Source organism: Ilyonectria robusta (genome assembly GCF_021365365.1).
Source record: "Ilyonectria robusta strain PMI_751 chromosome Unknown BGZ61scaffold_25, whole genome shotgun sequence".
NCBI lineage: Eukaryota > Fungi > Ascomycota > Sordariomycetes > Hypocreales > Nectriaceae > Ilyonectria > Ilyonectria robusta.
The window spans coordinates 557-23,991 of record NW_025764459.1 but is presented as its reverse complement, the minus strand read 5'-3'; the positions used below and the strand labels follow the sequence as shown (position 1 = coordinate 23,991).

At 48.9% G+C, this 23,435-nt stretch overlaps 12 protein-coding genes across 12 annotated transcripts; 5 read left to right on the top strand and 7 right to left on the bottom strand.

Annotated features, from left to right (window-relative positions):
- Positions 1-694: 694 nt before the first annotated feature.
- Positions 695-2,446, top strand: BGZ61DRAFT_537664 (uncharacterized protein; the record flags this gene model as incomplete). Its single annotated transcript, XM_046254564.1, has 1 exon — positions 695-2,446. The coding sequence occupies one exon, from the start codon at positions 695-697 to the stop codon at positions 2,444-2,446; it is 1,752 nt and encodes a 583-aa protein (XP_046098272.1).
- An 869-nt stretch (positions 2,447-3,315) lies between these two features.
- Positions 3,316-4,086, top strand: BGZ61DRAFT_483392 (uncharacterized protein; the record flags this gene model as incomplete). The annotated part of the gene is made up of 2 exons (XM_046249489.1): positions 3,316-3,415; positions 3,467-4,086. 2 exons carry the CDS (start codon positions 3,316-3,318, stop codon positions 4,084-4,086), a joined length of 720 nt encoding a protein of 239 aa, XP_046098271.1.
- A 2,739-nt stretch (positions 4,087-6,825) lies between these two features.
- BGZ61DRAFT_483391 (uncharacterized protein) lies at positions 6,826-8,095 on the top strand (the record flags this gene model as incomplete). The annotated part of the gene is made up of 3 exons (XM_046249488.1): positions 6,826-6,954; positions 7,007-7,669; positions 7,922-8,095. 3 exons carry the CDS (start codon positions 6,826-6,828, stop codon positions 8,093-8,095), a joined length of 966 nt encoding a protein of 321 aa, XP_046098270.1.
- A 482-nt stretch (positions 8,096-8,577) lies between these two features.
- On the bottom strand, positions 8,578-11,963 carry BGZ61DRAFT_399720 (acyl transferase/acyl hydrolase/lysophospholipase; the record flags this gene model as incomplete). Its single annotated transcript, XM_046243015.1, has 6 exons — positions 8,578-9,655; positions 9,782-9,836; positions 9,943-10,263; positions 10,316-10,733; positions 10,776-10,882; positions 10,928-11,963. The coding sequence occupies 6 exons, from the start codon at positions 11,961-11,963 to the stop codon at positions 8,782-8,784; spliced, it is 2,811 nt and encodes a 936-aa protein (XP_046098269.1). The 3' UTR covers positions 8,578-8,781.
- A 1,856-nt stretch (positions 11,964-13,819) lies between these two features.
- Positions 13,820-14,173, bottom strand: BGZ61DRAFT_483389 (uncharacterized protein; the record flags this gene model as incomplete). The annotated part of the gene is made up of 1 exon (XM_046249487.1): positions 13,820-14,173. One exon carries the CDS (start codon positions 14,171-14,173, stop codon positions 13,820-13,822), a length of 354 nt encoding a protein of 117 aa, XP_046098268.1.
- Positions 14,174-14,605: 432 nt separating this feature from the next.
- On the bottom strand, positions 14,606-15,392 carry BGZ61DRAFT_483388 (uncharacterized protein; the record flags this gene model as incomplete). Its single annotated transcript, XM_046249486.1, has 2 exons — positions 14,606-15,094; positions 15,219-15,392. 2 exons carry the CDS (start codon positions 15,390-15,392, stop codon positions 14,606-14,608), a joined length of 663 nt encoding a protein of 220 aa, XP_046098267.1.
- A 662-nt stretch (positions 15,393-16,054) lies between these two features.
- BGZ61DRAFT_483387 (uncharacterized protein) lies at positions 16,055-16,384 on the bottom strand (the record flags this gene model as incomplete). Its single annotated transcript, XM_046249485.1, has 1 exon — positions 16,055-16,384. The coding sequence occupies one exon, from the start codon at positions 16,382-16,384 to the stop codon at positions 16,055-16,057; it is 330 nt and encodes a 109-aa protein (XP_046098266.1).
- A 562-nt stretch (positions 16,385-16,946) lies between these two features.
- BGZ61DRAFT_115327 (uncharacterized protein) lies at positions 16,947-17,474 on the bottom strand. Its single transcript, XM_046236989.1, has 2 exons — positions 17,044-17,474; positions 16,947-16,966 (listed from the first exon to the last, which is right to left on the bottom strand). The coding sequence occupies exon 1, from the start codon at positions 17,436-17,438 to the stop codon at positions 17,157-17,159; it is 282 nt and encodes a 93-aa protein (XP_046098265.1). The 5' UTR covers positions 17,439-17,474; the 3' UTR covers positions 16,947-16,966; positions 17,044-17,156.
- Positions 17,475-18,266: 792 nt separating this feature from the next.
- BGZ61DRAFT_115304 (uncharacterized protein) lies at positions 18,267-19,271 on the top strand. Its single transcript, XM_046236988.1, has 2 exons — positions 18,267-18,358; positions 18,528-19,271. Exons 1-2 carry the CDS (start codon positions 18,314-18,316, stop codon positions 18,954-18,956), a joined length of 474 nt encoding a protein of 157 aa, XP_046098264.1. The 5' UTR covers positions 18,267-18,313; the 3' UTR covers positions 18,957-19,271.
- Positions 19,241-20,772, bottom strand: BGZ61DRAFT_498055 (uncharacterized protein; the record flags this gene model as incomplete). Its single annotated transcript, XM_046251229.1, has 7 exons — positions 19,241-19,271; positions 19,325-19,476; positions 19,735-19,897; positions 19,934-20,056; positions 20,265-20,302; positions 20,352-20,496; positions 20,738-20,772. The coding sequence occupies 7 exons, from the start codon at positions 20,770-20,772 to the stop codon at positions 19,241-19,243; spliced, it is 687 nt and encodes a 228-aa protein (XP_046098263.1).
- Positions 20,773-21,170: 398 nt separating this feature from the next.
- Positions 21,171-22,461, top strand: BGZ61DRAFT_115287 (uncharacterized protein). Its single transcript, XM_046236987.1, has 2 exons — positions 21,171-21,783; positions 21,837-22,461. Exons 1-2 carry the CDS (start codon positions 21,504-21,506, stop codon positions 22,055-22,057), a joined length of 501 nt encoding a protein of 166 aa, XP_046098262.1. The 5' UTR covers positions 21,171-21,503; the 3' UTR covers positions 22,058-22,461.
- BGZ61DRAFT_115284 (uncharacterized protein) lies at positions 22,016-22,942 on the bottom strand. Its single transcript, XM_046236986.1, has 2 exons — positions 22,520-22,942; positions 22,016-22,468 (listed from the first exon to the last, which is right to left on the bottom strand). The coding sequence occupies exons 1-2, from the start codon at positions 22,856-22,858 to the stop codon at positions 22,241-22,243; spliced, it is 567 nt and encodes a 188-aa protein (XP_046098261.1). The 5' UTR covers positions 22,859-22,942; the 3' UTR covers positions 22,016-22,240.
- Positions 22,943-23,435: the final 493 nt, after the last annotated feature.

Here is a 23,435-nt window from a genome sequence, read left to right as displayed (position 1 = left end):
TGACGATACAGCTTGCCGAGACAGCCTTGAATACGCTTCAATAGAACTCATCATATCCTGAAAAGGCGATATGCTTAGCATCAAGACTAGGCTCTTATGAAAGCGACCTCGTGACTCACCATAATGATGCCGTAATTTCTCAGCCGTGCCGCTTCTCGATTCCACATGTCGCATTGGCCACTGGCCACGACTTGGCTGAATAAAATACGTCCAACGGGACGTGTATACTTCCTTCGTCCGTTGGAGACATGCTAGAGATCCATGACTCGATTACAGCGGGCTTGTCTGAGTCGATATCAACCGTGATGGGTCGAAGCCGACGTAGGATCGGGGTTATGCGTAACCTTGAAGCTCGCGCTACGTTATGTGCGGGCTTCCGAGCACCAAGAAGTTGATCTGGCATGGCTCTCGTCGTTCTGTTAGTGTCAAATCAAAGTTGAATGTGAACTTGCGCTGAGGTTGCAAGGAAATAAACCTTATGACCATGTTCGGTGCCTCACGCGAGTCCATATTTGGGCAAGAGGAGGTTCATTCGAGCTCAATCCTAGCCCTCCGCCTAGCTTCAGACCTGTTCCAACTCCGAAATTGCACTTGCTTTGGCCAATACTTGCCGTTTTCCAATGCAAAATGCTTCCGCAATTAAGCTTATAAGTCTAAGTCGTTCGCTCGCACGTCATCTCTTACCAGGGCAAATATGAGAGGGCTGGACCAGTCGCTTCGTGAATTACCATCAACTCCCCTGTCGTCGCAGGATCTGTCTCAATGGCAGATGGCGGTGGAACGTGTCCGGAGTTACTACTCTTCTTGGAATCCTCTAGGGGAGACGCAAGCAGCTTACGACCATCTCTTGAAGCAAGATCTGCAACTGAGTGGCTGCGCTACGAAAGTTACCCAATTAGTTCACATTGAAGATGACAATATTACGCCGTCCAGAAGGCACTTGGCAGAAACAGGCGATATCTCAGCGGCTGACATTGACCTGTATCTCGAGCTACTGCGAACTTCAGACACCAGCGTCAACATTACCACAGTGATATCAAGTGACAAACTTGATTCGGTTGTCAGCGGACTTGACCGGGAGAGAACCTGGGTAATCCCCGTCCAGACTGAATCGGGCTGGGCCTTCGCAGCCATATATCCTGATAGCATTCACTGGTACAATAACAGCCAACCGACCTCAGAAACGGGCCCTTCAGCCGGGCCAGGGTCACAGTCATCGGACACTGGGAACACCGGCATTGTCATGCTTTTAGGTATCCGTCTAATTGCTAAACGGCTACCTCACGTAACCGATGGGATTCTCAAGGATGGGCTTCCGCACTTCCGCGCCCGATTGCTAGTTGAACTCATTTGCGGGCAGCTAGACCCTGACGAGTCCACAGTTGCAGCAGCTGAAAAACACGTCACCGCTCTTCTGGGGAGCGAACAGCAAGTCGACTCCGAATACTTTATCGACGCCCTAGGAGAGAGATTGGGGCAGAGCTACGAATTCCCTCTAGATCTTGGTCTACAGGGCGCCGAGGTGCAGGCTGACCCGATCATCAATGGAAACATCGATAAGCCTGTCGACAGTTCAACATCGAATGCTAGTGACCACATTTCTTGTAGCATCGCCACAGGTGTCCCAGGCGCTCCAGTTTCGCGAGGCAAGAAAAAGTCTCAGCGGCGTCGCCGTCCACCACGCCACTCCCCAGCGCCAGGAACTCTGCTTCCGACACAAAGCAATGATTTCCATAATATCCTGGAGGTTCTGAGCAGTGCAGTAATCGTAGCTCGCTCCGTAGGAGCTTCGTCAAAAACGGAAATGCACGCTTTATGTAGCGTCATCGAGACCGCAGCACAACCCAGTGACTTTCATCACCGATACTGCAAGACCAACCTCTACGATCAAATTGTCACGGAAACTATTGAAGGGTATGATATAGACCCAAGGCGTCTCAGAGAATACGAGGGGTATATTGAAAAAATACGAAACTCGCAAGTACATGAGTCGGAAATCAAGGCAATTGAAGACGAGTGCCGGCTGTGGATGGACCTGCGCAATTGGTGCACAAGTCAGAAGATATATGAGTATACTCTGTTGTGTGCTATCCCCAAAGGTCACCTCTTCTCTGTGTGTACTTTAACGCAGCTCCAGAATCGCTTGCATAACGAGCATGATCCCCTGCGATATCTTTTGAAGGACACCGAGAAGCTGTGTAAAAAAATCATAGACGGCAGTCTTCCCTCTCACTTACTTTGTGCTGAAGTATATCCCAGCAAGAAGAAGGAAGTATTCTGCCGCGATGCCTTCACCGCATATACCAGCGTGGAAACAAATCCATTGATCCCCATAAGGCCAGCTCCGCCCTCATCATTCTCCCGAACTCCCAAGCGCAACAGCACGAGGCTTTCAGCTCGGCGAAGAAGTCTTCCACCGAAATTAAACCGGGGAGCCCAGGTTTAGGCCACAGGGTTTGGTACCCGCGACCTTGGGCGTTGCTCGGTTGTAGGGAAATATTGCAAAGGAGGGTGTGGTCGAGAACCAGGACCCATTTAGAATTACGCCACTTCCTACCACGGCCAGTAGGTGCTAATTTGAGCCCCAAATCATGAGTCTTAGAACGGTAATAATAGTTGTAAACCGATTCCACCTTGGATGCCTAGATATCTTTGGTTTCTTATGTTCATTTCCAATCAAGGTAGCTGATACCGGTACACAGTGCACGTTCCCTCCTCAGTAGCGCATTCTCGCTTTTTGTATAATAGTTTAGGGGACTCTGGAATTTGCCTGACGTGCGACTAAGTAATTGCCGTGTCTTGGTAGTTCTGTATCATAAATTTAATTGTTTGTGAAACAGCCCTCCGTCCGCACATCCATACGGACGTATAAGTCTCTTCTAGCCAGCGTTTATAATCAAAGGGCTTACATACAGTACCTGCATTCGTCTGTAGGGACCGTGTCAATCAATGAATGTTCGAATTGAGCTACAGTACTTAGAGAAAATTGAATACGATTTGGCCCAACAAAGCCAAGTATGCTTCGAGGACATCGCTAATCATTGCAGCATGCCTTCAACTTGCATAAAAATCGGCCGTAACTCAGGAATCCAGATGTCTGCCACCAGGGAACCAGAAGGCTAGTTTTGGAACGCGATGAAGTATCCTCAAAAGCCAGTCTAGGACGATGCAGCGCACAACCCCTCGATCTTGCGCTCAAACCCCATTCGTCGATCCCTTGCCGGTACATATATTACCTGGCACTTGTAACTCTCTCTTATTCTTGGTTAAGCACTTATCGTATCATTTATTGCTAAAGCAACGTCCAAGTCGATCATGGCTGAAAAGGCTCCGAACTCAAGGTCGCCCGTAGGCACTCGAGAAAACAGGAAGATCGCTCGAGATCAGTGCAGGGAGGCACTTGCAGATCATATCAGTGAGATCTTTGCTTGCACGCAGGAGTGATTAAGTACCTAATTCAGACCAGACGAAAGGACAGGGTTGGAAATACAACCAAGCCAAGTTCGACTCTACAGGACAGAGAAGAACGGATACTCATGGAAAGTTCACAGCGATCCCATCAGATCTCTCTTTTCGAGAGGCCTGAGCAGTCTCGGAATGGCTACGCTTCAAAAGCTACGTCATGAAGTCGGTTATGGCTTTGAGGCTGTTCCAAGCAGAACAGGAAGAAGAACTCCTCATGAGCCTGAGATGATTCCCGGGCCAGCACCGAACCGATCTCATATTTCTGTTGGCCGTGGCGGAGAGACAGATGATGTAAAATTCCAAGGGGTCGACTACCACGGTCATTCATTCAGCCAACAGTTGGCGGGAGACGAAGCCGAGTCAAGGCGACTCGCGATCGAGCTTCAAAATACTAACGCACAGCTCGAGTTTGCTCTCCGGCAGCTCCAAGAGTGCACAGCACAGCTCCAGGGAATCGTTCAAAAAAAGGAGTACTACGAGTCCTCCCTATTAAGAGTTTTTCTCGCAATGAACGATATAGGGCGAGTGGTAGAGGGGCTGCAAGAAGAGAGCTGCAGAGCTTTGAGCGGGCACAGTGATACTGAGCAAGCTCCCAACACATTTCAATATGAGAACAGGTAGTATGCTGTCCTCTAAACTATGGTACACCTGTCGCGAAGTCATACCTGATTCGGAGACGGCAGAGCATAGAGAGAGGAGCGGTTGTGCCAAAGAAAGTTTAGTCGCTTAACCCATGTAGTCGAGGTGGTCTCCGTTCTTTTGAACGCCACGCTACTGAGTACCTCACCAAAGAGCTTTTTTGACTTACCTTCGCCCGACGAGGTGTTTACATTAGACCCAGTACACGCCATACGTCTAACGGTCTGTGACACAACTTTGGGTTTCTTCTGGACATTCCCGGCCCTCCACGTTGCGAACGTCTCTTACACAAGGCCCGAGGTAAATCTCTTGTAAATTCGGCACTACACCAGCCGTCATGTTCGTCCCGAATTTGCCGAACGAGGACGCAAACCTATTTACATCAGTATAGCTTACTTGGCGTAAATGCAATAAATATGCATGTTTTCGAAAAGACTAGCCAAATACATCAACCCCTATTCTGCAATTTGTCGCTTCCGGATGTAAACGGTAGCAAAAGGCCGATCGCGATTCTAGCTGCCACACATTAAATGTAATCAGACCGGATTCTGTTCATACAGACGCACCCGTCCTAGTACGGTGAAGGACTCCTGGAGGCATCGCCCCACAAGTTTCAAGAAGCAGATTATACCATCGTTCCACTTTACGAGGTAGGATATGAGTGAGACCAGTGTGGTGCAACGTAAAGAGACCGGGCTCTGGCCCTGTATGCTTTGTTTGCCCTTTGCTGTCCGACACAGTGAATATTTCATTAATTAGCGGACTAAGGTTGCACATGAGGCCTAACTCTGCTTCCGACGGCTATAATAGCCTCTACAAGTGCTTTTGGCTTTAGGTTCCCTGGAAAGTAGATTATTCTGACCAACCGAGCCGTATCAACCATTCTCACACCTTGTCGCTCTCGGGAAACCCCGAAGAATCAGGCAAGCGACCCCGATTAACGTGAATTTACGCTCAAGGGCGCCAAAGTGAAAGAAGGGCCTCGCCTTGCGACATCAGCGGCATTTCGAGTAATGCTGCTAACAATAGAAGTATCCCATGCGTCAACATTATATGCTCACTGGCCATCTAGTTCCTCCGAAACCGATTCCGGGTCCAGCGTCACAGCTCTAGTCGCCATGATGAGAAAGTAAAGATAAACTACCCGATGTGCCGAAAGCGGGGATGCACCCCCTTGGCACAGTGGGAGTGCAATGATGACTACACACCTCTGACAAGTTAAGCCACTTGAAATTCTCAAATGCTGCACCATTCAAATCACCCAACTTGTCAAAAGTACCCTCCAGCCGGCGCCGGAGCATATCAGGCACCGGACGATCGTAAGGATGATCAAAGCATTCAGCGTCACTAATTTCTCCGAACTTAAAGACCGAGTTTAATCGCACCGAGTCTCTGTAGCATCAAAAATATCGAGCTTGCCTGCAGAATATCCAATCTCTCGTGCATAGGCTTTTCATTTCCAAATTCCTAAATCTGTTCCAACTTGAGTTTCTTCCCAACAGTCCGCCGCAAAGCATCATTTGCGCACAGCAGTTTTAGACGATCGTTAGATGTGAAACATCAGAGGGCTGTATAGTCTTGTGTGTTAAGAGGAATATATATATATATATATACATAAAGGAAAATGGAGGGGTATGGAAAGGAAAGAAATGAAATGTAGGGCCTGTCGAAGCCATATTGATCTAAACTAAGTATCACTAATCAATCTGTACACACATATATTTGAAAGGAGGAGGAAAAAAGCCATACTCCCAACGGCTAACGACTATAGCCGTCGGTCTTGCCGTCAAAGTGACAAAGCAGCCCATTACTTGGGTCTGCGCAAACGAGGCTGAGCTGTACATAGAGACATTGCGATCGAACAAAAGCTCTCATTGGTGAATGGATATAGTCATGCTGGTATCCATATGTTCTTTTCGCACAGGGATGGCCGGCCCAGGCACTAGAACCAACGTGCGGCCGCGGCTCCAAAGAGAGTCGACCAGAGAATTAGGCTGCTCAGTTTGAAGTTGCGATCTGCAGAGGAAATTCCTGAGGGTGTTTCGGTAGGGAAGCCGGTGGGTGTCCAAAGTGTCCGTGAAAGATTACTACTCGCCCCAGCTGGCAGAGTATTTATTCGGTCTGGCGTTGCGGCCGTCGTCTGCCATACTGACTGCAGAGAGCAATCAACTTCGGTCGAGGAAGTTTGTTCTGTGCTTATAGCCTGGATTTCTGTGACAGGAGGTTGGATGGTAGATGTAGGTTGTAGCAATAAAGTCTCCGGTAATTGATCGCACTGACATTGTGTCGCGGGCTAGGTAATTGTAGTCAGTTCAGACTGTCCGTAGATATCAATATACATAGGGGGAGGGCTACACCAAGTCTGTATGTATTTGTAGGAATTCCCGTGTGTTCTCCCGGAATAAGCATGGTAGCAACGTGGTATATTAATCTATTCTACAAGGAGATTCGTCTTCATTTATACGTTTGCTGAGCCTCAATGGATGTCTATTATCGGCCGCCCCCAATATAGTATGGGTGATAGTAGCCTCAAATGGCCAAATCCCCTTTCCCCGTGATGCTCAGCCCTGCTACCAGGCTTGAAAGGGCCAGAAATGGCCGCTCAGCTTAGAATGAATGAGCCGTGGACCACTTATAGAGGCCAATGATTCCCACAACTTCTTTAGGAAGAACCTCGACTCACCAATTGTCCACGCCAAAAGCGGAAATTACAGTATCAAAATGTTCGCAAGACTGAAAGCTGTTGTTTTGTTTCTGGTTCACGGCTCATTGCTACTATCCATCCTCATTTTCACTCTAAAGCTACTTTCCGAAACCAAAAATGAAAAGGAGGGTATTTTCAAGATCTCGGTATTCCCCCCTAAGATACTTTTGTCTACATCACAGGCTGATTAAAATGAAGTTTGAACGAAACGTCTTCATCCGGGGGTTACCAAACCCCATCGAGAGCATTCAGGCACAGGCAACGCACGTTGTAGGAGATGCTGGTGATATTGCCGAGAAAGCGACTTCGGCAGTTGCTCGAGCTACGAAAGTTGGAGGCGACATCAAAAACAAGGCTAGTAGTGCAATTGCGGCTGGCGAGACTCTCATCAACGGACTCATTCCAAAAGCATGCAGTGTCGGAACCAAGTATGGGTGTGTCGAATTCGACAGTCGCTCAGACTGTGTACAATTTCCAATGCAGGACGATAACGTCTTTGATAAAATTACGGATCTATCGACAACGGTTAAACCATTGAAAGGAATACTACAGCACATTCCATCTTTACAAGTTTTCCTTGTTGTTGGAGTAATCTTCATTTTAGTTTCGTCGATTATCTCCGTTGCGAGCTCCTTGGGCTTTGTGTTTCCATTAAAGAGCCTCATAAACATTATTATAAGCGGCCTAGGACTAGCTGCTTTCTGTTCCTTCACAGGGATTGTCATGGGTATCTATGCAAACGGCCTTGATCTGGAGGATCTCACAGGCGGTACTCTTCATCGAGGCTTTGCGTATATTGCCTCCATAAGCATAGCCGTCATGTCATTTCTGCACTTTGTTGTAGTGATGGCAGAGGCGGTGGTAGGCTTCTGAGCCGCAATGGAAAGCTGTTACGACTAGGTTACTTGAGCAGATCACAATCAGGGCCGTTAAGGAGAAATGTTAGATATTGGGCATATAGCCCATAAGGTGCTTCAAATCAATTGAATGAAATTTGAACCATGTTGCTATGCCTTACTTAACCTAAGACCTACCCGTTTCTGGCCAAACGGCACAATGTTACACTGAATGGATAGGATCACAATGATGATGATGAAAGCTCTTGATTTCTAGCTAAGGGACGGGCCTAGAGCCCGTCTTTTATACATGATGAAGACGGCTGCTGTCGGAGGCGGCAGTCCGTCGCCGCCGCACAGGGGCCGAGGCCCTGTGGGGACCGGGGACCGGGATCGTGGTCATAGGGCCGGCGATGTGGTCCGAGAAAGAAAGAAAAGTGGCGTTGTCTAGGAAAGCCGGAAATGGGGTTATCATGCGTCTCAGGATGACCCCGAAATGTGACACACAAACGTATTGTATTTATTAGATTGCAAACGCACATAGCATTCATTTAGTTGATTTTTCTGTCCAAAACGGACTAAACGCACGGAGTTAGACATCACTCCCCTTACCACGAGCACAACTTTAGCCCTTCCGGTCGTTAGAACCGCTCAAGCTTTAGCCGAAATTGAACAGTCAGGTCGGCCACCCGCGCGCTGGCGGGTTGAAGACTAGAAGTTATCAGCCACGGGATCGCTATCATCTAGGCGTAGCTCATATCTAACATAACCATATTATTGTACTAGGCTGAGTCATGTTCCTCCTTCCGAGGCCTTCAGGTCAGTAGTATTGGGCTGTCAGTTAGCAGCGGATTTGAGATCGTTCACCTAGCAATTATGAGTCACAAGGCACCAAGGTTCAAGTGCTAGATATTAAAATAGTCCTGAAAGCGAGGATTTATGTATTCTTACTACGCAAAGATGCGAGTTCAAGCTAAGAGAAGTATTATAGTGTAGACAGGTGCGCATGTTGCCTCTGCCATCGGGAACACCCGCTGACCAAGTGGCCTTCTCTAGTTGCGACTAAATGGAAAGAAAATCTACACGCAACTAAACGGAAAGGATATCTAGCTGTGTCGCCTTCGCGATAAAGCCTTATCACCGGAGCCTCCGGCGCTTACTCTGCAATCGCGTTGGGACGCTTGAACCCTTACGTTTCCGATGATCCGACGTGCCAAACTTGGAGTTCAACCCTTGTCTTTGCATCAGCCAGTCGAGCTTGAACGGAGACCCGCTGATATCAAAAGAATCGCCCTCTCCTTCTGCCAATTTGATTGCGAATAGATCCTTCGGACTTGGCAAAGAAAAACAAACCCTGTGGCTGAAGTTCGCGTGTATATTCTGGCAGGTAATCCCCAGTACCTGTCCTCCTAATCGGAAAGATGCCGTCTTTTGCCAGAGTTGTTGCATGAAAGCCTCATACTCAGGCGTCATTGCTCGAAGCCTACACGAAATTGTTCCCACACATTGGTAAGCACCATTAAAAAAGTAAGGTGGCAATGAGTCGTCTAACTCGAAAAAGAAGAGCTCTGCTCGAAGATGACGAGATAGGCGGTGAAGGCTTGATGATCCTGTCATCGTCTGGCAAGCTGTTTGTCTGACATGTTCCATCTTGTTCACCTCATCTAACAACGGTTCCTTCTCCTCAAATTCAATATCAAACCTAAAGAAACTCGTGCGATCATCGGCTTTCTGGTGACCCAAAAGGTGGTTCCAAGCCGTCTTAGAGCTTGTCTGCCTCCATAGAGCCCTCGAAAGCCTAAAGGGAAATTTGTCAACCAGGATGCTTGAAGACTCGCCTTCGGGGTTCGAAGAAGAGGAGCCTGTTCCAAGAGAAACTACAATGCTGGGCTCGGCTGCGTCCGGGCTCAAAGCAAGAGCCTCGCGAATCGCAATGGAAGCTGGGTTGTTGAATGCGAGGCCACCATCCTGAAAAGTTCCAAGATCGCCAATGCGTCTTGGTTTGAAGTAACTGCGCTCTCGTCAATTGAGCTCCCGGACGTAGATAACGACTGCACTTACAACGGCGCTGCTGTTGCACATCGCAAGCTGCCAAGATTTAGTCTTTAGTCGCAGAAGCTAGGCAAAATTCACTCACACTTCCCACCACTTGACCTGCTGGTGTCCGTCATCTGAGCTCAGGTGGCAGTAGTCTATTCAAGGTTAGCGTTCGCAGCCTGGACTATTCCGTTCTTGACTCACCAAGGTTGTGGGGCCGTCTGCCCACCCCGTTGTAGTTTGTGGCGATAAAAACTCTACCATCACGGGCATTTGTCAGTGTGATACCTACCTGGGACCCCATTTCCGTGGCCGCAGAAACGTCTGTAATAGACCTTTCACGGCCGTAGGTACTCATAAGTAGTTCTTCCAAACCATCGGCAGGGTATTTGCGGTCGATCAGCACTGCGTAGATGAAGCAAAACAAACGAGTCACACTAGAGATAACCGGGATCCTTGACAGTAGGCGTAGGATATGGGAACCTCGAGTATCGAAAGCCTTTCCAGCAAACTTCTTGAGATGAGACATGCAATCATTTACGCTCCAGCCTAGGATGTCAAGACTTATCACGCTTAAGCCACCTTTAAACCAGTTAGTATATCACCGCTTACATCTCTCATGCAATGGTGTTACCTGAGCTGGTGCCAAACATGATATCAAAATTCCTCTGTACGTCGTAGTGAGGAATGCCAATCGCATCTTGGATTGTCTTGAGAAACCCAATTGGGGCTGCCCCACGAATCCCACCGCCATCGATGCTCAATACTCGAGCTCGACAGGTATCTGGAGCTAAGCGAATAGAGAGGTTAGGTGTGGATACCGCACAAATGTGGCATGCATCTGATTTAAAGACCCATGGATCGGAATCGTCCGGGTGGTAAAACGTCCTGATACAGTTTTGGCAGACTAGGTGCCCACATTGAAGCCTGTACTGAGGCCGCCGCGTGATGCAACCCAGGCATGTCTCGATTGAGTAAACCGATGCCAAGAGTGTGCTTGTGCGCGCAAGCTGCTGTCGATGCCAGTCCAGAGATGCACCAACTGCCTGGAACTGTGCGAACTGTGTAAACATACTACCCGATATCAGTCTTACTATCTCCGGAGTGGCGAAACAGCCTTTGTAGCCTGCTTTGAACTCAGAACTTGCGCGAGAACACGCATCCTCATACAGCTCTCGAAATACGTCGTGCGGGTCGAAAACTGCATTGTGGTTAGACACGAAAAGCATAACTTTGAATATCTTACGGTGCATTCCGAGCGGATAATGGTCAATAAGTAAGCTCGAAGCAATCAATGGTATGGCAAACTGCTTGATTGATCTCAAAGATGTAAATTTCTCCAAGAAGTTTGAGATATGACGAGACAGGTCTGGAGCCACATCGCGGTGTACGCGAGATGTCTTGATGAAATTAAACGGTTCACAGGTCAGGTTTCTCGTCGCATTCGCTCCGTGTTGTAGAAACTCAGCCAGATGCCGGACCGAGAAGAGGTAGTTGGATCGTCGACGAGATTGCCTACTGGTCTCCAAGGCTCTGAGTATTTCAGGCCCGAGCACTTGCCAGCGCCGGGTTAACCTGCACCTTCTACTTGTTCTCTTACTCGAAAACCTCGGGACCGCTACGATGGAAACACCACTGAAACTATCATTCAAACCTCTGAAATGATGAGTCTCCAAGTATCGTTCCAATTCAATACGATGCTGTTGCTTATCTTCTTGGTTTACCACAAGAAGTATTCGCGGTCGTACGGGGCTTTTCGACGGCGGTCCTTTCTCCAGCCACGCTATGACCCGCCTCATCGAAGCTTGAAACCCACCGATATCTTCCACAAATACACAGATAACATCGGCGAACGGAAACAAGGCCTTGTGAAAGAGATGATCGTGGATCTCGCTCACTTCACTGGGCATTGAATTTTCCATGAATGTGTGGACCGTAACCTCATGGCACAGACGACCTCTGGGAGAAGATGGCCTACTCTGGGATTTTGGTATGTCCGTGTCTGCGATCACAAAAGGCCTCTGGCGGTATTCCCTGAATGAGGATACGAGGAGGTGAACTTCACCATTCGCCCGTGCGCGGACTGGCTCATTCTGAAAGAGTAGTTTTCTGAAAGCTGCTTGCTTGGACTGGTTCCCGATGAGCATCAAGACGCCAGCAGTATCAATGTCAGGGTCGTCAAAGTCTCGCAGGATGCGTTGGGGTCGATCTGTAACGTCCAGACCAGATTCTGGTCCTCTAATCCAAGGTTTAAGCCAGCATGTATGCCTGCATCTGCTCATGTTAATTGACCGGTTTGAGGACTTTGTAGCAGCACGCATGCAGTTTAAGTACTCTTTGCCTCGCCACTTCTTCCGTTTTACATTGTTCAAGCCTGGCCAATCTCTGCCCTTGATTGCCCCATGACCAGTAGTAATCGAAGTTTGGACAGTGCATTGCGGTCCAAATCAGCCACCGAAATCATCAATCGTGTCAGGAAAAAGATCAGTTTTCACCTCTTTGTTTCCGAGATTCTTGGACCTTCGAAACTAGCCCGTAATGAACTCAGGTTGGTACCAGCTCATTACGTGTGGAAGAAATCAAAATCATTACGTTCGAGTTCGGCTTTACACACGTGTACTACCCCCTCTACTTGTTGAGCTGATGCACTGAAGAAAAACCTCACCGCTGTGACTAGCGCCCCAACTCCCCAAACGCCGGAGTATCCTACACGAAGTGAACCCCTGCATCTGACGATCTGAGAATTGAGCGCTAGATCACGGCGAGTTGATAAGAAAATGATTGGGCCAACATCCTCAATATCCTCTCAAGGTATTTTCGGTCCGACGGCTAGGATTTTCCCATTGCAAAAACATAGGGTCTTGAGTCTCTTCAAACCCCATCAACTCTGGGGCGAAGAAGGAGACATCCTCCAAAGTAGCAATGTCATGTCCTGTTTGTACGCCTCAACCGTTTGTCACAAAGGGGCTTTCGCGCCGCAAGTAAACCAAGCATCAATACCTCTCCCAGACCCTACATATACCACTGACCGTTTCTTCCATTACTGTGTTTATAGTATCGGATGAATATATTCAAGTACCTCAGGAAGTACTTTGGCTCCATTGACTTCCATTTCTACCATAACGCTGTATCATGAGCTCTTGGTGTGGCATTATTTGAATCCCATGGCTGATTTGCCACTCAATGGGTAAATCAAACGGCTGGATTAGTTCACATGGAGAACGTAGTAGCCTCTTTTAAATGCTGTGGGGCTTACAACAAGGTACTCCCAGCTATCTTGTGTGGACTTTCTTCATTACACTAGATCTAGGGTGTCTTAGCCTATCAGATCATTATAGTGGAAGAACAACTAAATGGCTCCATGTGACCCAAAGCCATGGCTCCCATTAACGTGGTCGCCATCTGTCAGCATTATGAGCATAGATGATGCGAATATTTCGCGGAGGTCACATAAAGTGAGGTTGTCATGTAGATGTAGAAAGATGGATGACGAGCTAAGACTACAATTGAGGACGGGAGCATAAGGTCTCCTTTCTCACGTGATGTTACATATAATGCCAGTCTTAAGCACCAGGCCCAAGACTGGTTCTTCACGTATCAATAGACGATTCGCAAATCATTGCTTGAAAAACAGTCATGAAGTCTCGACAATTACACGACTGTTGCTCTAGACTATCTTATACCTCCTCACATGCTTCCCGCCTCCTCCCTCACTAGATGAAGACGACGAACTGAATGCTTAATTACACCTGCCAACTGCCTTGTCTGACACTATTTTGTCCTCCCTCACTTTAGATATTATAGGTCGTTAACCCAGTTCAGAGTTGTACGTATCACCGTTTGAAGTCGTACTACTCGTCTAACAGAGACCCCTGGTCTCTTATCTTACCCTACGGACATAGTGCACCGCAAGCATCGATAGAAACCAAAATGCTACAGGTTGAGGGATATCTTCTAGTCTACAACAACTCAGAAACCATGAGGAGGCTTCATAATATGCAGAGCCGTCCCGCCTAGGTTACAACGGGGTAATGAGTCAATCTCAGATAGATTTTGAAGTGAGTAATATGACTACCTCAAGGCAGATGTGCGTGACCCAACGTTAACCATCGTAAAGATGACTGACCTGAGGTTTCCGCTAGAGAGGCAACAACTTCTGCGTGGGGAGTGTCGTGGCCTCTGCAGCAGCTACCATTCTGTCCAGTGAAATCGTTCGCTCTTGCTTGTTCAAGTACAAGAATTGGGATCTATCTTTCGACCATGTAGCCGGAGCAACGGCAGTCGTGTATGGGATCATGTATGTCCTGCCGGGGTCAACAGACCTTACGTCTCCCACTGAATTCAATTCTCTGATCTCCTCATATTCAGAGAGGTTGAGTGCTTGGCACACTTCCCATAAGTTGTCGTCCAAGCCAGCAACCCAAAAGCCATAGGTCTGCGCGTAAATGACTTTTACAAGAGCCAAGATGACAAGCCAAGCGGATGCCTTCATGATTGCGTCGAGGAAGAACCTAGTTGATGGTACAGTTTCATATGAATAAACCGTTCGCTATTGCATTCATCCAAGACCAGAGAACGTTTCGATTTAATAGCAGTCTGCGGTTGAGAAGACAGCAAAGAAAGAGCTTTTAGGGGTCGGATTTAGACTATTCTGTTGACCCAGCCGAGACCGCATTCGGGCAGGGCGTGATTTCGGCGCGCTTTTTTTTTTACCTTTATTAGAGCTTGAAATGTGTATTATGCTTCGTCTTAAGGAGGCTGACGTGCGTGATAAGCGAGCTAGACAGACAAGGGAGCTGGACACTCGACCACACCCTGCCTACTCTCTACCCTGCAAAATCGACGCCAACACTCTAAACCGGCTCGAGTCAAATTGTAAATATGTTCTCGAGACACTCTCACTTCTATCTAACATTTTCACGCGTTATGTCCTATCCTGCCGCAGACGCCACCTCGCCGTTGCTTTGTTTTCGCCCTCCTCTGGCGATGCACACTTCCTCGACTTTCTTTCTCTAACTGAACATTGACCTCGTTCTGAACTTGCAAATCTTTTCCTCGGCCTAGAGTTAGCCTTCTCCATTTTCTTTTTGGTCCGTCGATGTCGGCTGATTGACTCATTTTCCTCCCGAAGGGTCTCCTTATCCGGCCTCAACAGACCGATCTGGTGCATGACAGGGAGCAGATCAATCGCACCGTTGCAAGGCAGCATAATCTCAACGGTTGGGACGGAAGACCTCCATCCATCGCCGACCATACACTCTCGGAGCCGCCGACCTATTCCAATCCCCGTGACCTGTCGATGTTGTGATTGGGACGTGTTGCTTGGCTGGGCGGTGGTAATCGCATGTGGCCGCAAAAATGGTATCTTCAGGACACGAGGTCTTGTATCTGGGGACTTGACACCTCCTGGTTTCTGTTTCCAATGTGGGAGTACCAGCGATTGAATAAGGCGAAATAAGCCCTTGAAATTTCAGCCGAAAGCCGCGCTTAGCAACCTCTCCTAAAGCGCCCCTCCAGAGACTGATCCTTCTACTCACTATCGGGTGGGATGGATAGGCGCAGGATTTACACGTTCCCTCACGTTCGACGATCCACCTCTCCGCATCGTCGACCGAGTGGTGCTGACCGCAGTAATTCACTTGATACCTTTCCAGTACCTCCTGGCATCTACTGCTCCTTCTTTCACAAAGCACTTTCTTCCATACGCACATCTGAGGGAACTGTCAGCAGCTAGTCGTCTTAGCATTTCAAGTTGATCTCACTCTGAAGTCTGTCTACGGGAATGATGGGACAGGTGATATATGGGTTTTGTTCAAATCAAATAGCCGCAAGAGTGCAGCCTGCTCAAGGCGTTTTGAAACGCCTCCTCTCGTTGGAGAGCAAAGAAATGTCGACGCCATTCTTCAGTTTCGTTGCTTCCTTAGCCCGTGGCAGCCGATGTGACCAATCGGTCACCACTACGCACCACCACGCCGCCAGGCTACCTTCGTGGCACCATCCATTGATGTGGTGATTTTTTGATGTGGTGATTTTCGTAGGCCCTACTATGCCTGGCTACCATCCCTGGAAATCATGACTGTAGCTTCAAAGGCCGACCCGAGACCACAATCAGTTGGCGTCTGTAACTAAATTTCTGATTGGGCAGTTTTGATCCCTCACAAGGCTTGGTGCACAGACTGAGGTTAACGATCAAGGATACCTGCATGTGCGGTGCATGAAAACACAAGGGTTATCGAATCCGTGACAACTCTTTGATACATGAGCTCACAGCCGAGGTTTGTTCCGTTTTTGACGGCGTATGATATCCTTAGCCAACAGGTCAGAGATCAAAGAGGGACTTGGATTCACCACCCTTTAACTATTCTTAGGCTTCCTAATCCCTAGCAGCCTCCTCCTTGGCCGTGGTATTGCCATCCTGTCCCTCTCTGTCACCATGCACCGTTGCTGCCATGATCGCCATCATATCGTGACTGGTAGACGGTTCATTGCCTTCCTCTTCATTGATTGAAGGCTCATTGCGGGGAGTCAAAGGCTGTCCTTCCTCATCTTCGTCCTTCCTTAATGGCGTCACGGGTTCCGTAATATTACCACTGGCCCTGGGAGACTGCCCAGTATTGGTAGACGAGTCATTGACCTGTGCCTTGTCGCCTGAAGGCTCATCGCAGGAATTCGTGCCTTTGGTGTGTGCTTTGTTTAGTTCCATAGTTGCCCTGTCAAAGTTAACATAAAGATAATATGACCAACGGTACCACTAACAGTTTTGCTATTCTGAAAGAGATTCTGGCCGACTGGGTGATATAATGTCAGCATTGCAAACTTACGAAGAAGCAATGGGTTCACTTTATACTTGAGGAAGATGGAGGCAGTGAAGTTCGGGAGAAGACGGCAACCAACACTTGCATCCGTAGACACGTATTCTTGTAGTAGTCAAAATTTCGATGCTGTGAACGAATCCATTCACCGCAGCATCGCCTTGTACGTTAGTCCTGGATTTGCTGAGCCGAACCTTGCTTACATGGCTGCGCCAAGTCCACCGATCGTCACTTCGTTCATGGGCCGCAAAAAGGAAACCTGCATACCACCATGTCAACACCACAGTTTACACCAATACCCGAGTCCGAGACCCCCGCTAGTGCTGGAAGCCCATTGAACAGACGTAATCACCAGCGTGGATATGATGTTGATGAACCCGCCCAAGGCACAATCGCACGGGGTCGGATATATAGACCCCTCCCATTGCGTTGAGAGTGGAAACGCGGCAACCACAGTTCTCTTTCTTTTCTTCCTGTCACGAAACTGTTGTCAGCTCACAGGTCCTTCAACAACATGGCTCCCATTCAAATCAACAATGGAGCACATTACCAGTTCACACTAAAGTTGGAAAGCAAAGTAACGGTCGAGTTCAAGGCTCTTGACAGCGGAACTTTTACACTCCCGGATTGGATGGTAAGATAGTCACGAACTTCAAGAGCTCGTTACTGATTCTTCCAGGTCTTTGATAATGGCATTTGGTTGCTCGCAGGGGCGATTAAAGTAGAGCAAGTAGGAGACAAGCTCATATTACGGGAGGTTGTGAAAGTCGTGGGCTGTTTTCCTGGTATGGGGGAGGATTTGGACCGTTGAGGACCGCAGAGTGACTGAAACCAAAGAAGCAGAGAAGTAACATTCCCGAAGATGGTGCCGATGAGCATCCACAGGCTTAGAGGGGTGCTAGTCAGCACTTGAATTGGGACAGCTACCCGTTCTGCTGGAGCCATGATGGTCTCATGCAATGAACAATGGTGACAACCAAGTGATGAGCTGCGTCCGCGTCCCCCCGATTTAGCTGTGAAAATCTAGACCCACTTCCACGACTGGTGTTGGTCGCCCACGCCGATTCTCAGATACAGGTGGATCCGAGAAGGCTCGGGGAAGCGGATACCCCCACCGGTTGGTAAGAGAAGGAACGCTTTGATTGTGATGCTCCCAATACGGGCTTCAATGACCCTTGACGCTACGCACAACTGCAAGCCATGATGGTCAACCAACGCCTCCCCAAGGGTTTGTTGCAGTTTCGCCTGCCTTAGCGAAGCACTCATCGTCGTTACGAGCGATCCATGAACAGGGGCCTCCACCAACTAGCTGAAGATCTGACTCCACTATTTGCTTTTCTTAACATCACATTCATTCACCAACTGCTCACTTGGTACGAAGTACTTTTCCCATATGTAGCATAAAGTCGGCCGATCAAGCTGTTTTCTTTCTATTTAGGCCCGTTCACCCGCCCCCTATCAACCAAGTCAGAGTCACTGTATCTGCTCCCCTTCTACACATACGACGCTTTGCCACGGTTCATTGATGTCAGACGAATAGGTCCGATAGGAAAAAGTCAGATCTACATAGGCCCGGATCCGTACTGTGGATCGGATCAAACCTAGATAGAGACTTCAAACCTAGATCAACCTCAACAACCTAGATCGCCCTCAACAACCTAGATCATCGGCTATTGACGGCGTCATCGGATCAAGGGCATCTGGGTCAGTCAGATCCCTAGGTATAAATAGCTAGCTTTCTTCCTTCCTAGACCAAAAGACAAGATCATCCATCGTCACCAAGCTGTCTCAACTAATCCATCCTCCCTTTGATAATTGACATGAATATCGCCTCTCCTGTCAACATGATCTCTCCCACGATCCCAGTACGTTCCAATGGCAGAAGCGAAAAGCTGCCATCCTGTAATGAAATCGTGCAGAGACATTGCCCTCAAATACTGGACGAGCCTCGCCTTGCTCTGTCTTCCTTACCTGCCCATCCAGCATGCTTCAGGCCTCAAGATCCAGATCCTTCGGCAACTCACCCAGCCCCAGGCACCCCTTTCCGCCTGGACAACTCTTCTTATAAATGGGCGCTGCCATGGAACCCTGCCAAGTCGGTCTGGCCTTCGGATGCCCGTCAACGACACCGTCATCGGCGCTCAGCAGATGCTCATCGCCAATGGCATCGACCCAAGCTCGCTTCATCCTAAAAAGTTGCAGCAGTTTGTCAATGCTCCACCCCCTGCCCAGCAAAAGTCGATTGCCATCTACTCCCAGTACCTGCACCAGCATTATGGAACCCAGGCGAGAAGCAGCCAGGTGCTAACTTCTGCCGTTCCTCCTTGGCCTACCGCTTGGCCGCCCGTTGCGCAACAGCATAAGCCCGAGGCTTACACTTCCCAAGAGAAACTTATCATCACAATCGGGGGCCCATGGGTTGCATCGCCAAAGGAAGGCGAGGAAACCGAGGGAAGGGCATGATGCAAGCTTCAGGCGGATGCAAAAGGTGTGGCAACACACACACAAGTCAATGGAGGGCTGGTTATAGGGATGAAAAGCTGTATAATGCGTGTGGCTTGGCATACAAGAAGAATATGACGAGGAAGTTATGGCCTCTAATCTGAGCAGTTCTGTTTATGAGACAAGGTCCAGGGCGACTACCATAGATTCACTGCCGGTTCAGGATAAGTTAATACATAAGTCGAATGCAATGGCCACTCCCGCTTGATGACGAACCGTGTTCAGAACAGTGTCGCCATTATCGTCTAAGGTGGCTTCTGTGCATAAACACTAAAACTGCCAACAGAGTAAGCAATATTTCCTTGATAAGAAAAAGCATTGGAGCGTACCTTTCAAACTCCATATCCTCCGCTAGATCCTGTCTCATGCTCATGGCCAGGAGCTCAATCTGGGGCAAAGTGAAGCCCAATCCCTCATAGAGCGGAAGCATGATTTGACCCCGAATGTCAAAGTCACGCAGGTCCGCCGTGGTAAGCCCACACTGAGATGCAGTCTCACAAACCTCTGCGGTATTAGTTTTGAAGAAACCTGCGTCTTGGAACAAACACTTGATGAGGTCAACGGTGGGAAACACTCGATTTGTGCGCCGTCCCACCTCGCACTTCAGGCGCTCCCACACCAGCCAGGCCTTATGTTGGTGTCGTGGCTTAGGTTTAAGCCAGGTGTACTCGATCCATCCTCCTGGTTTGAGAAGTCGGCGCGCATTGCGGATTAGGCCTCCAAGATCCCCGCTCCACACAAGCTGCCGAAGAAAAATCAGATCCGTCGTGCTCTCCTCAGAAGGGAGAGCCAGATTCAGGTCTTCTCGGATCATATCGAGGTTCGGTATGACGTGTTGTGGCATGAAAGGGGATTTATCTATGGCGATGACCTGTGAGCGCTGGTTTTGCATCGCGAAGTGCCTGAAAGCCGTTAGCCTTTGCTCACTTGTGGCGGACCTGGTGATGCGCGTCTCACATCGACCAAGTGCAGTGCCAGATCCGATGTCCATCACCCGGCGAGGATGACTTGTGGGGCTGCTGTAAAACTTTCCATCGTTCATCGCGCTCCAAAGTTGGTGCCTAGAAGGATCAGCTTGTTGAAATGAGAAGATTCAAGTTGCTTAATTCATACTAAATAAATAGTAGGAGAACTGCTATTTATGTACAGGCACGATCTCTGTGGAATGTTCCACCTTCTTCCACACCTTTGCCACCGACTTGGTCGCCTCACACTTGTGATCTCCAACACAGCTCCATCGGTCTTATGATTCCATTGTACTTAACTCACAACAGTAGCGAAGATCTCTGGGCCGTGTCATCGACAGGCTCCCTGTTGAAGTCAGATCGAGCGCTGAATCTTGGGGAATGCTCCTACCATGCATGATGCACCCGCAACATTAGCCGGCATTGCTCTGCCTCCTAGTATATAACAATCGAAGTATTCTGACGGAACGTCCGTGTACTCGCTTGATTGCGAGTCGCTCGAATCCAAATATGAGGTCGGCGTAGGCGGGTTACTACTGAGGTATCTGAGCCGCTCAAGCTCGACGACGATAGGGCATCGTCGTCTAATGTTGGAGATCACAAGTGTGAGGCGACCAAGTCGGTGGCAAAGGTGTGGAAGAAGGTGGAACATTCCACAGAGATCGTGCCTGTACATAAATAGTAGTTCTCCTACTATTTATTTAGTATGAATTAAGCAACTTGAATCTTCTCATTTCAACATCTAATTGGTCGAGCCATTTTTATACTTTGTCGAACGCTTGCTCGTTGTCAGGTTTGGGTATTGAAACCATCTTACAGTATCGAGTAGTAGTAAAGACAGCTAAAATAGGTTGGGCCATGGGAAATGGTTCGCGAACGACAGGAAAAGGGTTGAGGCAGACGGAGTGATATGCATCAGTGCCAGTCATGTGCCTGAGGCATTCACAGCAACCAGGGGCCGCGGGAAGTCATTAAAATCAATGGTTTACTCGTCTTCTAGCCAGGATAAGACAAGATCAGCAATGCCAAGAAAAGGCTCACTTGCTTTCAAGTGCTACGTAAGCGCAGGTCAGTTGAGCGCGACCCAATCAGAGCAGATTGCGCCCACAATCGAGCCGCGCCCCTATGAATCCTTATTGGACAAGGACGGGGCACACTGATCGCTTATCCCTGGTTGGACAAATCCCCAAAGTGATCTCTACATCGCGCATTCTGCTCAACTTGCCTCATCCATCCTACCGGAATCTGCCCATTCTGTCTTTCTTCTTTCCGTTTCCCTACATCGTGGAGGAAATTGGTATTGCCTTGAACCTGGAGAACATCATCTTCGAGCACCCACAAAGACCGCAGCAGCTACGGCGTCAGCAACAATCAGGTCCAAACAGATTGGCTAGAGCACTTGGTATGGCCAAAACCTTTCTGAAAGGACTGCCTCAAGGAGAAGAGGACTGGGACAATGAAAAGCCATGGACACAAGCGGATGTTGACATGCTGCACAATGAGCTGGTTTTGAGTAAAAATTTCCCACAAAGAGCGTGCTCAGATGGATTCCACGGGGCTTCTCCAGAGATTCGCAGAGGAGCACGCCGCTTCGCTCAAGGGAAGGGAATCGCAAATACATACTTTTGTCTTTATTGCCCTGGGCGAAGTGGCGATTGGGCCTAATCATCCAGTGAGGGCGGTTAACGCAACGACAAAGAAATACACAGGCGCCAGTGATTCCGCAATCAGGGCGATGAGACTCAGCGTCCGAAGATGGATTAAAGCCGCAGACCTTCTCCAGGAGAGGTGGCTTCCACGAGCTCACGAGCTACCGCGACGTCGTAGGTAGCAAAGCAGCGAATACCTTGGCTTAACATTGACTAAGAAAATTTAGGCAAGCCTTTTATGCATGCGATGAAGAGATTCTCGGACAGGGATATCGCCATTTTTGGGGAAATGAAGATCGATGGAGATCATGCGATACTCGATGAGGTCAGGGTCTATATCCCACGCAAACAGTTGTCCTCGGCCTCACTCCGTCTGCCTAATCGTATTCACGAACTTCATGGGGGAAACACAAATATGTCTCCTGGCGTGCTTCACAGACACTGCTGACTTGAAAGTCTGCTTGAGATTGAACGCTGTCTCACTGTTTCCGACAAGGGCGACGTCAACCCTAATCCAACTAATTACCCGCCCACCAGCCACGATATGATGATGATTATGAAAGAGTCAGTCCCGTCTACCTTAGCTTTAGTACATAAATAGCTAGAGAGAATTTAATGTGACGAGCGCCAGCTACAAGTGCTCCACTAAAGTACAACTCTTGATTAGGCTCCCACTCTGTTGCTCCGACAAGGTACCTCGAGTCCGGATTTGGAAATTCGCCGTATACTGCGACAAGAGAACGGCACGTCCCAAGTATCCTTCTGATACCCTCGCGTCATGGCCTACCGAAAGTTGGAATGCCTGCGGCTCCCGCACTCTTCGCCCGATGTTTGCATTCCTCAACATGGCCAGATTTGTCTGGAACGACAGCATAAGTGACAGCAGCAACTGGCATGATCAGGGGCGTACCTGAGGTTCGAGAATGTTGTACGTATCCATGCATGGCTTGGGCGAATCATATCTCTGAAGGCCTGGTTGCTTTTCAGAAGGTTGCACCACGACGATATCTGCGATCGCTTCCTGTCGGAGTGTCTGCAATTCCGCGCTCAGGGGGTTGAATCCAAAGAGTGGGCGCGGTCGAGAGGTAACCGTTTGGTCCACCTCTGGCGTGCGGTTGGCCATCGTGCCAAGAGAGAAAGTCGCGAGCGATAAAGAAGGCTTCAGCTGACGGGATGCCTTCACCGTGGCTTGGGGGCCGAAATATCGACGTATCGAGGTATCTATGGGGTGCCTCAGGTTCACAGGCATGGGGTTGTCCGCCGAGAGACGACGCGATCGCTGCACGGATGGCTAATATCCGTACTTTGCCCCCTAAATTTTCATACGACACTGATCCACCAGCATGAATAACGGGAACGGAGAGAAGAGAGAACGGTTTCGTGTGCTGGGGGCGAAGTAATTGATGGGTAACAAGGGTCTATTGATCCCGGCTCCGTGCTTGGTAAAGCGTCATTTCGCGGAGACACCTTAATTTGCACAATCGCTCAGTCCATGGTTCATTCGACCGGGTCGAATCCCTGACCACAAAAAGTGGGAGCTAGTGAAATCTCGACACACAAGGGGGTAGAATGAAAGTCTTTCCTACCTCGGACGGGGATTTTCTTGGCGACGCTGGTGTTGTCGAGTTAAGCCCCACTTCAAAGTGTGACGAGGGTGCCGAACCGAACCGTCTCGCCTGTGTTGGTGATGAGAACACCACGCCGCACGGCAACAATATGATGAGACGCCCTAACTATCGGTGCTCCACTGGGCACATCAATGTAATTAGTTGGGCGCGCAATGTCCCTGATGATTGACCATCGAGAGGCAGCCGCAGTGTAAGGAC

What these genes read in the sequence shown, in the direction of transcription:
- BGZ61DRAFT_115287 (XM_046236987.1), top strand. Translation starts at nt 21,504, where the DNA reads ATGGATTCCACGGGGCTTCTCCAGAGATTCGCAGAGGAGCACGCCGCT. An exon ending in TCACGAGCTACCGCGACGTC is followed by an intron (nt 21,784 to 21,836) that starts GTAGGTAGCAAA and finishes AAGAAAATTTAG; the next exon opens with GCAAGCCTTTTATGCATGCG.
- BGZ61DRAFT_115327 (XM_046236989.1), bottom strand. Translation starts at nt 17,438, where the DNA reads ATGGCTCCAGCAGAACGGGTAGCTGTCCCAATTCAAGTGCTGACTAGC.
- BGZ61DRAFT_115284 (XM_046236986.1), bottom strand. Translation starts at nt 22,858, where the DNA reads ATGCCTGTGAACCTGAGGCACCCCATAGATACCTCGATACGTCGATAT. An exon ending in ACAACATTCTCGAACCTCAG is followed by an intron (nt 22,469 to 22,519) that starts GTACGCCCCTGA and finishes CTGTCGTTCCAG; the next exon opens with ACAAATCTGGCCATGTTGAG.
- BGZ61DRAFT_115304 (XM_046236988.1), top strand. Translation starts at nt 18,314, where the DNA reads ATGAATATCGCCTCTCCTGTCAACATGATCTCTCCCACGATCCCA. An exon ending in TGATCTCTCCCACGATCCCA is followed by an intron (nt 18,359 to 18,527) that starts GTACGTTCCAAT and finishes ACCCAGCCCCAG; the next exon opens with GCACCCCTTTCCGCCTGGAC.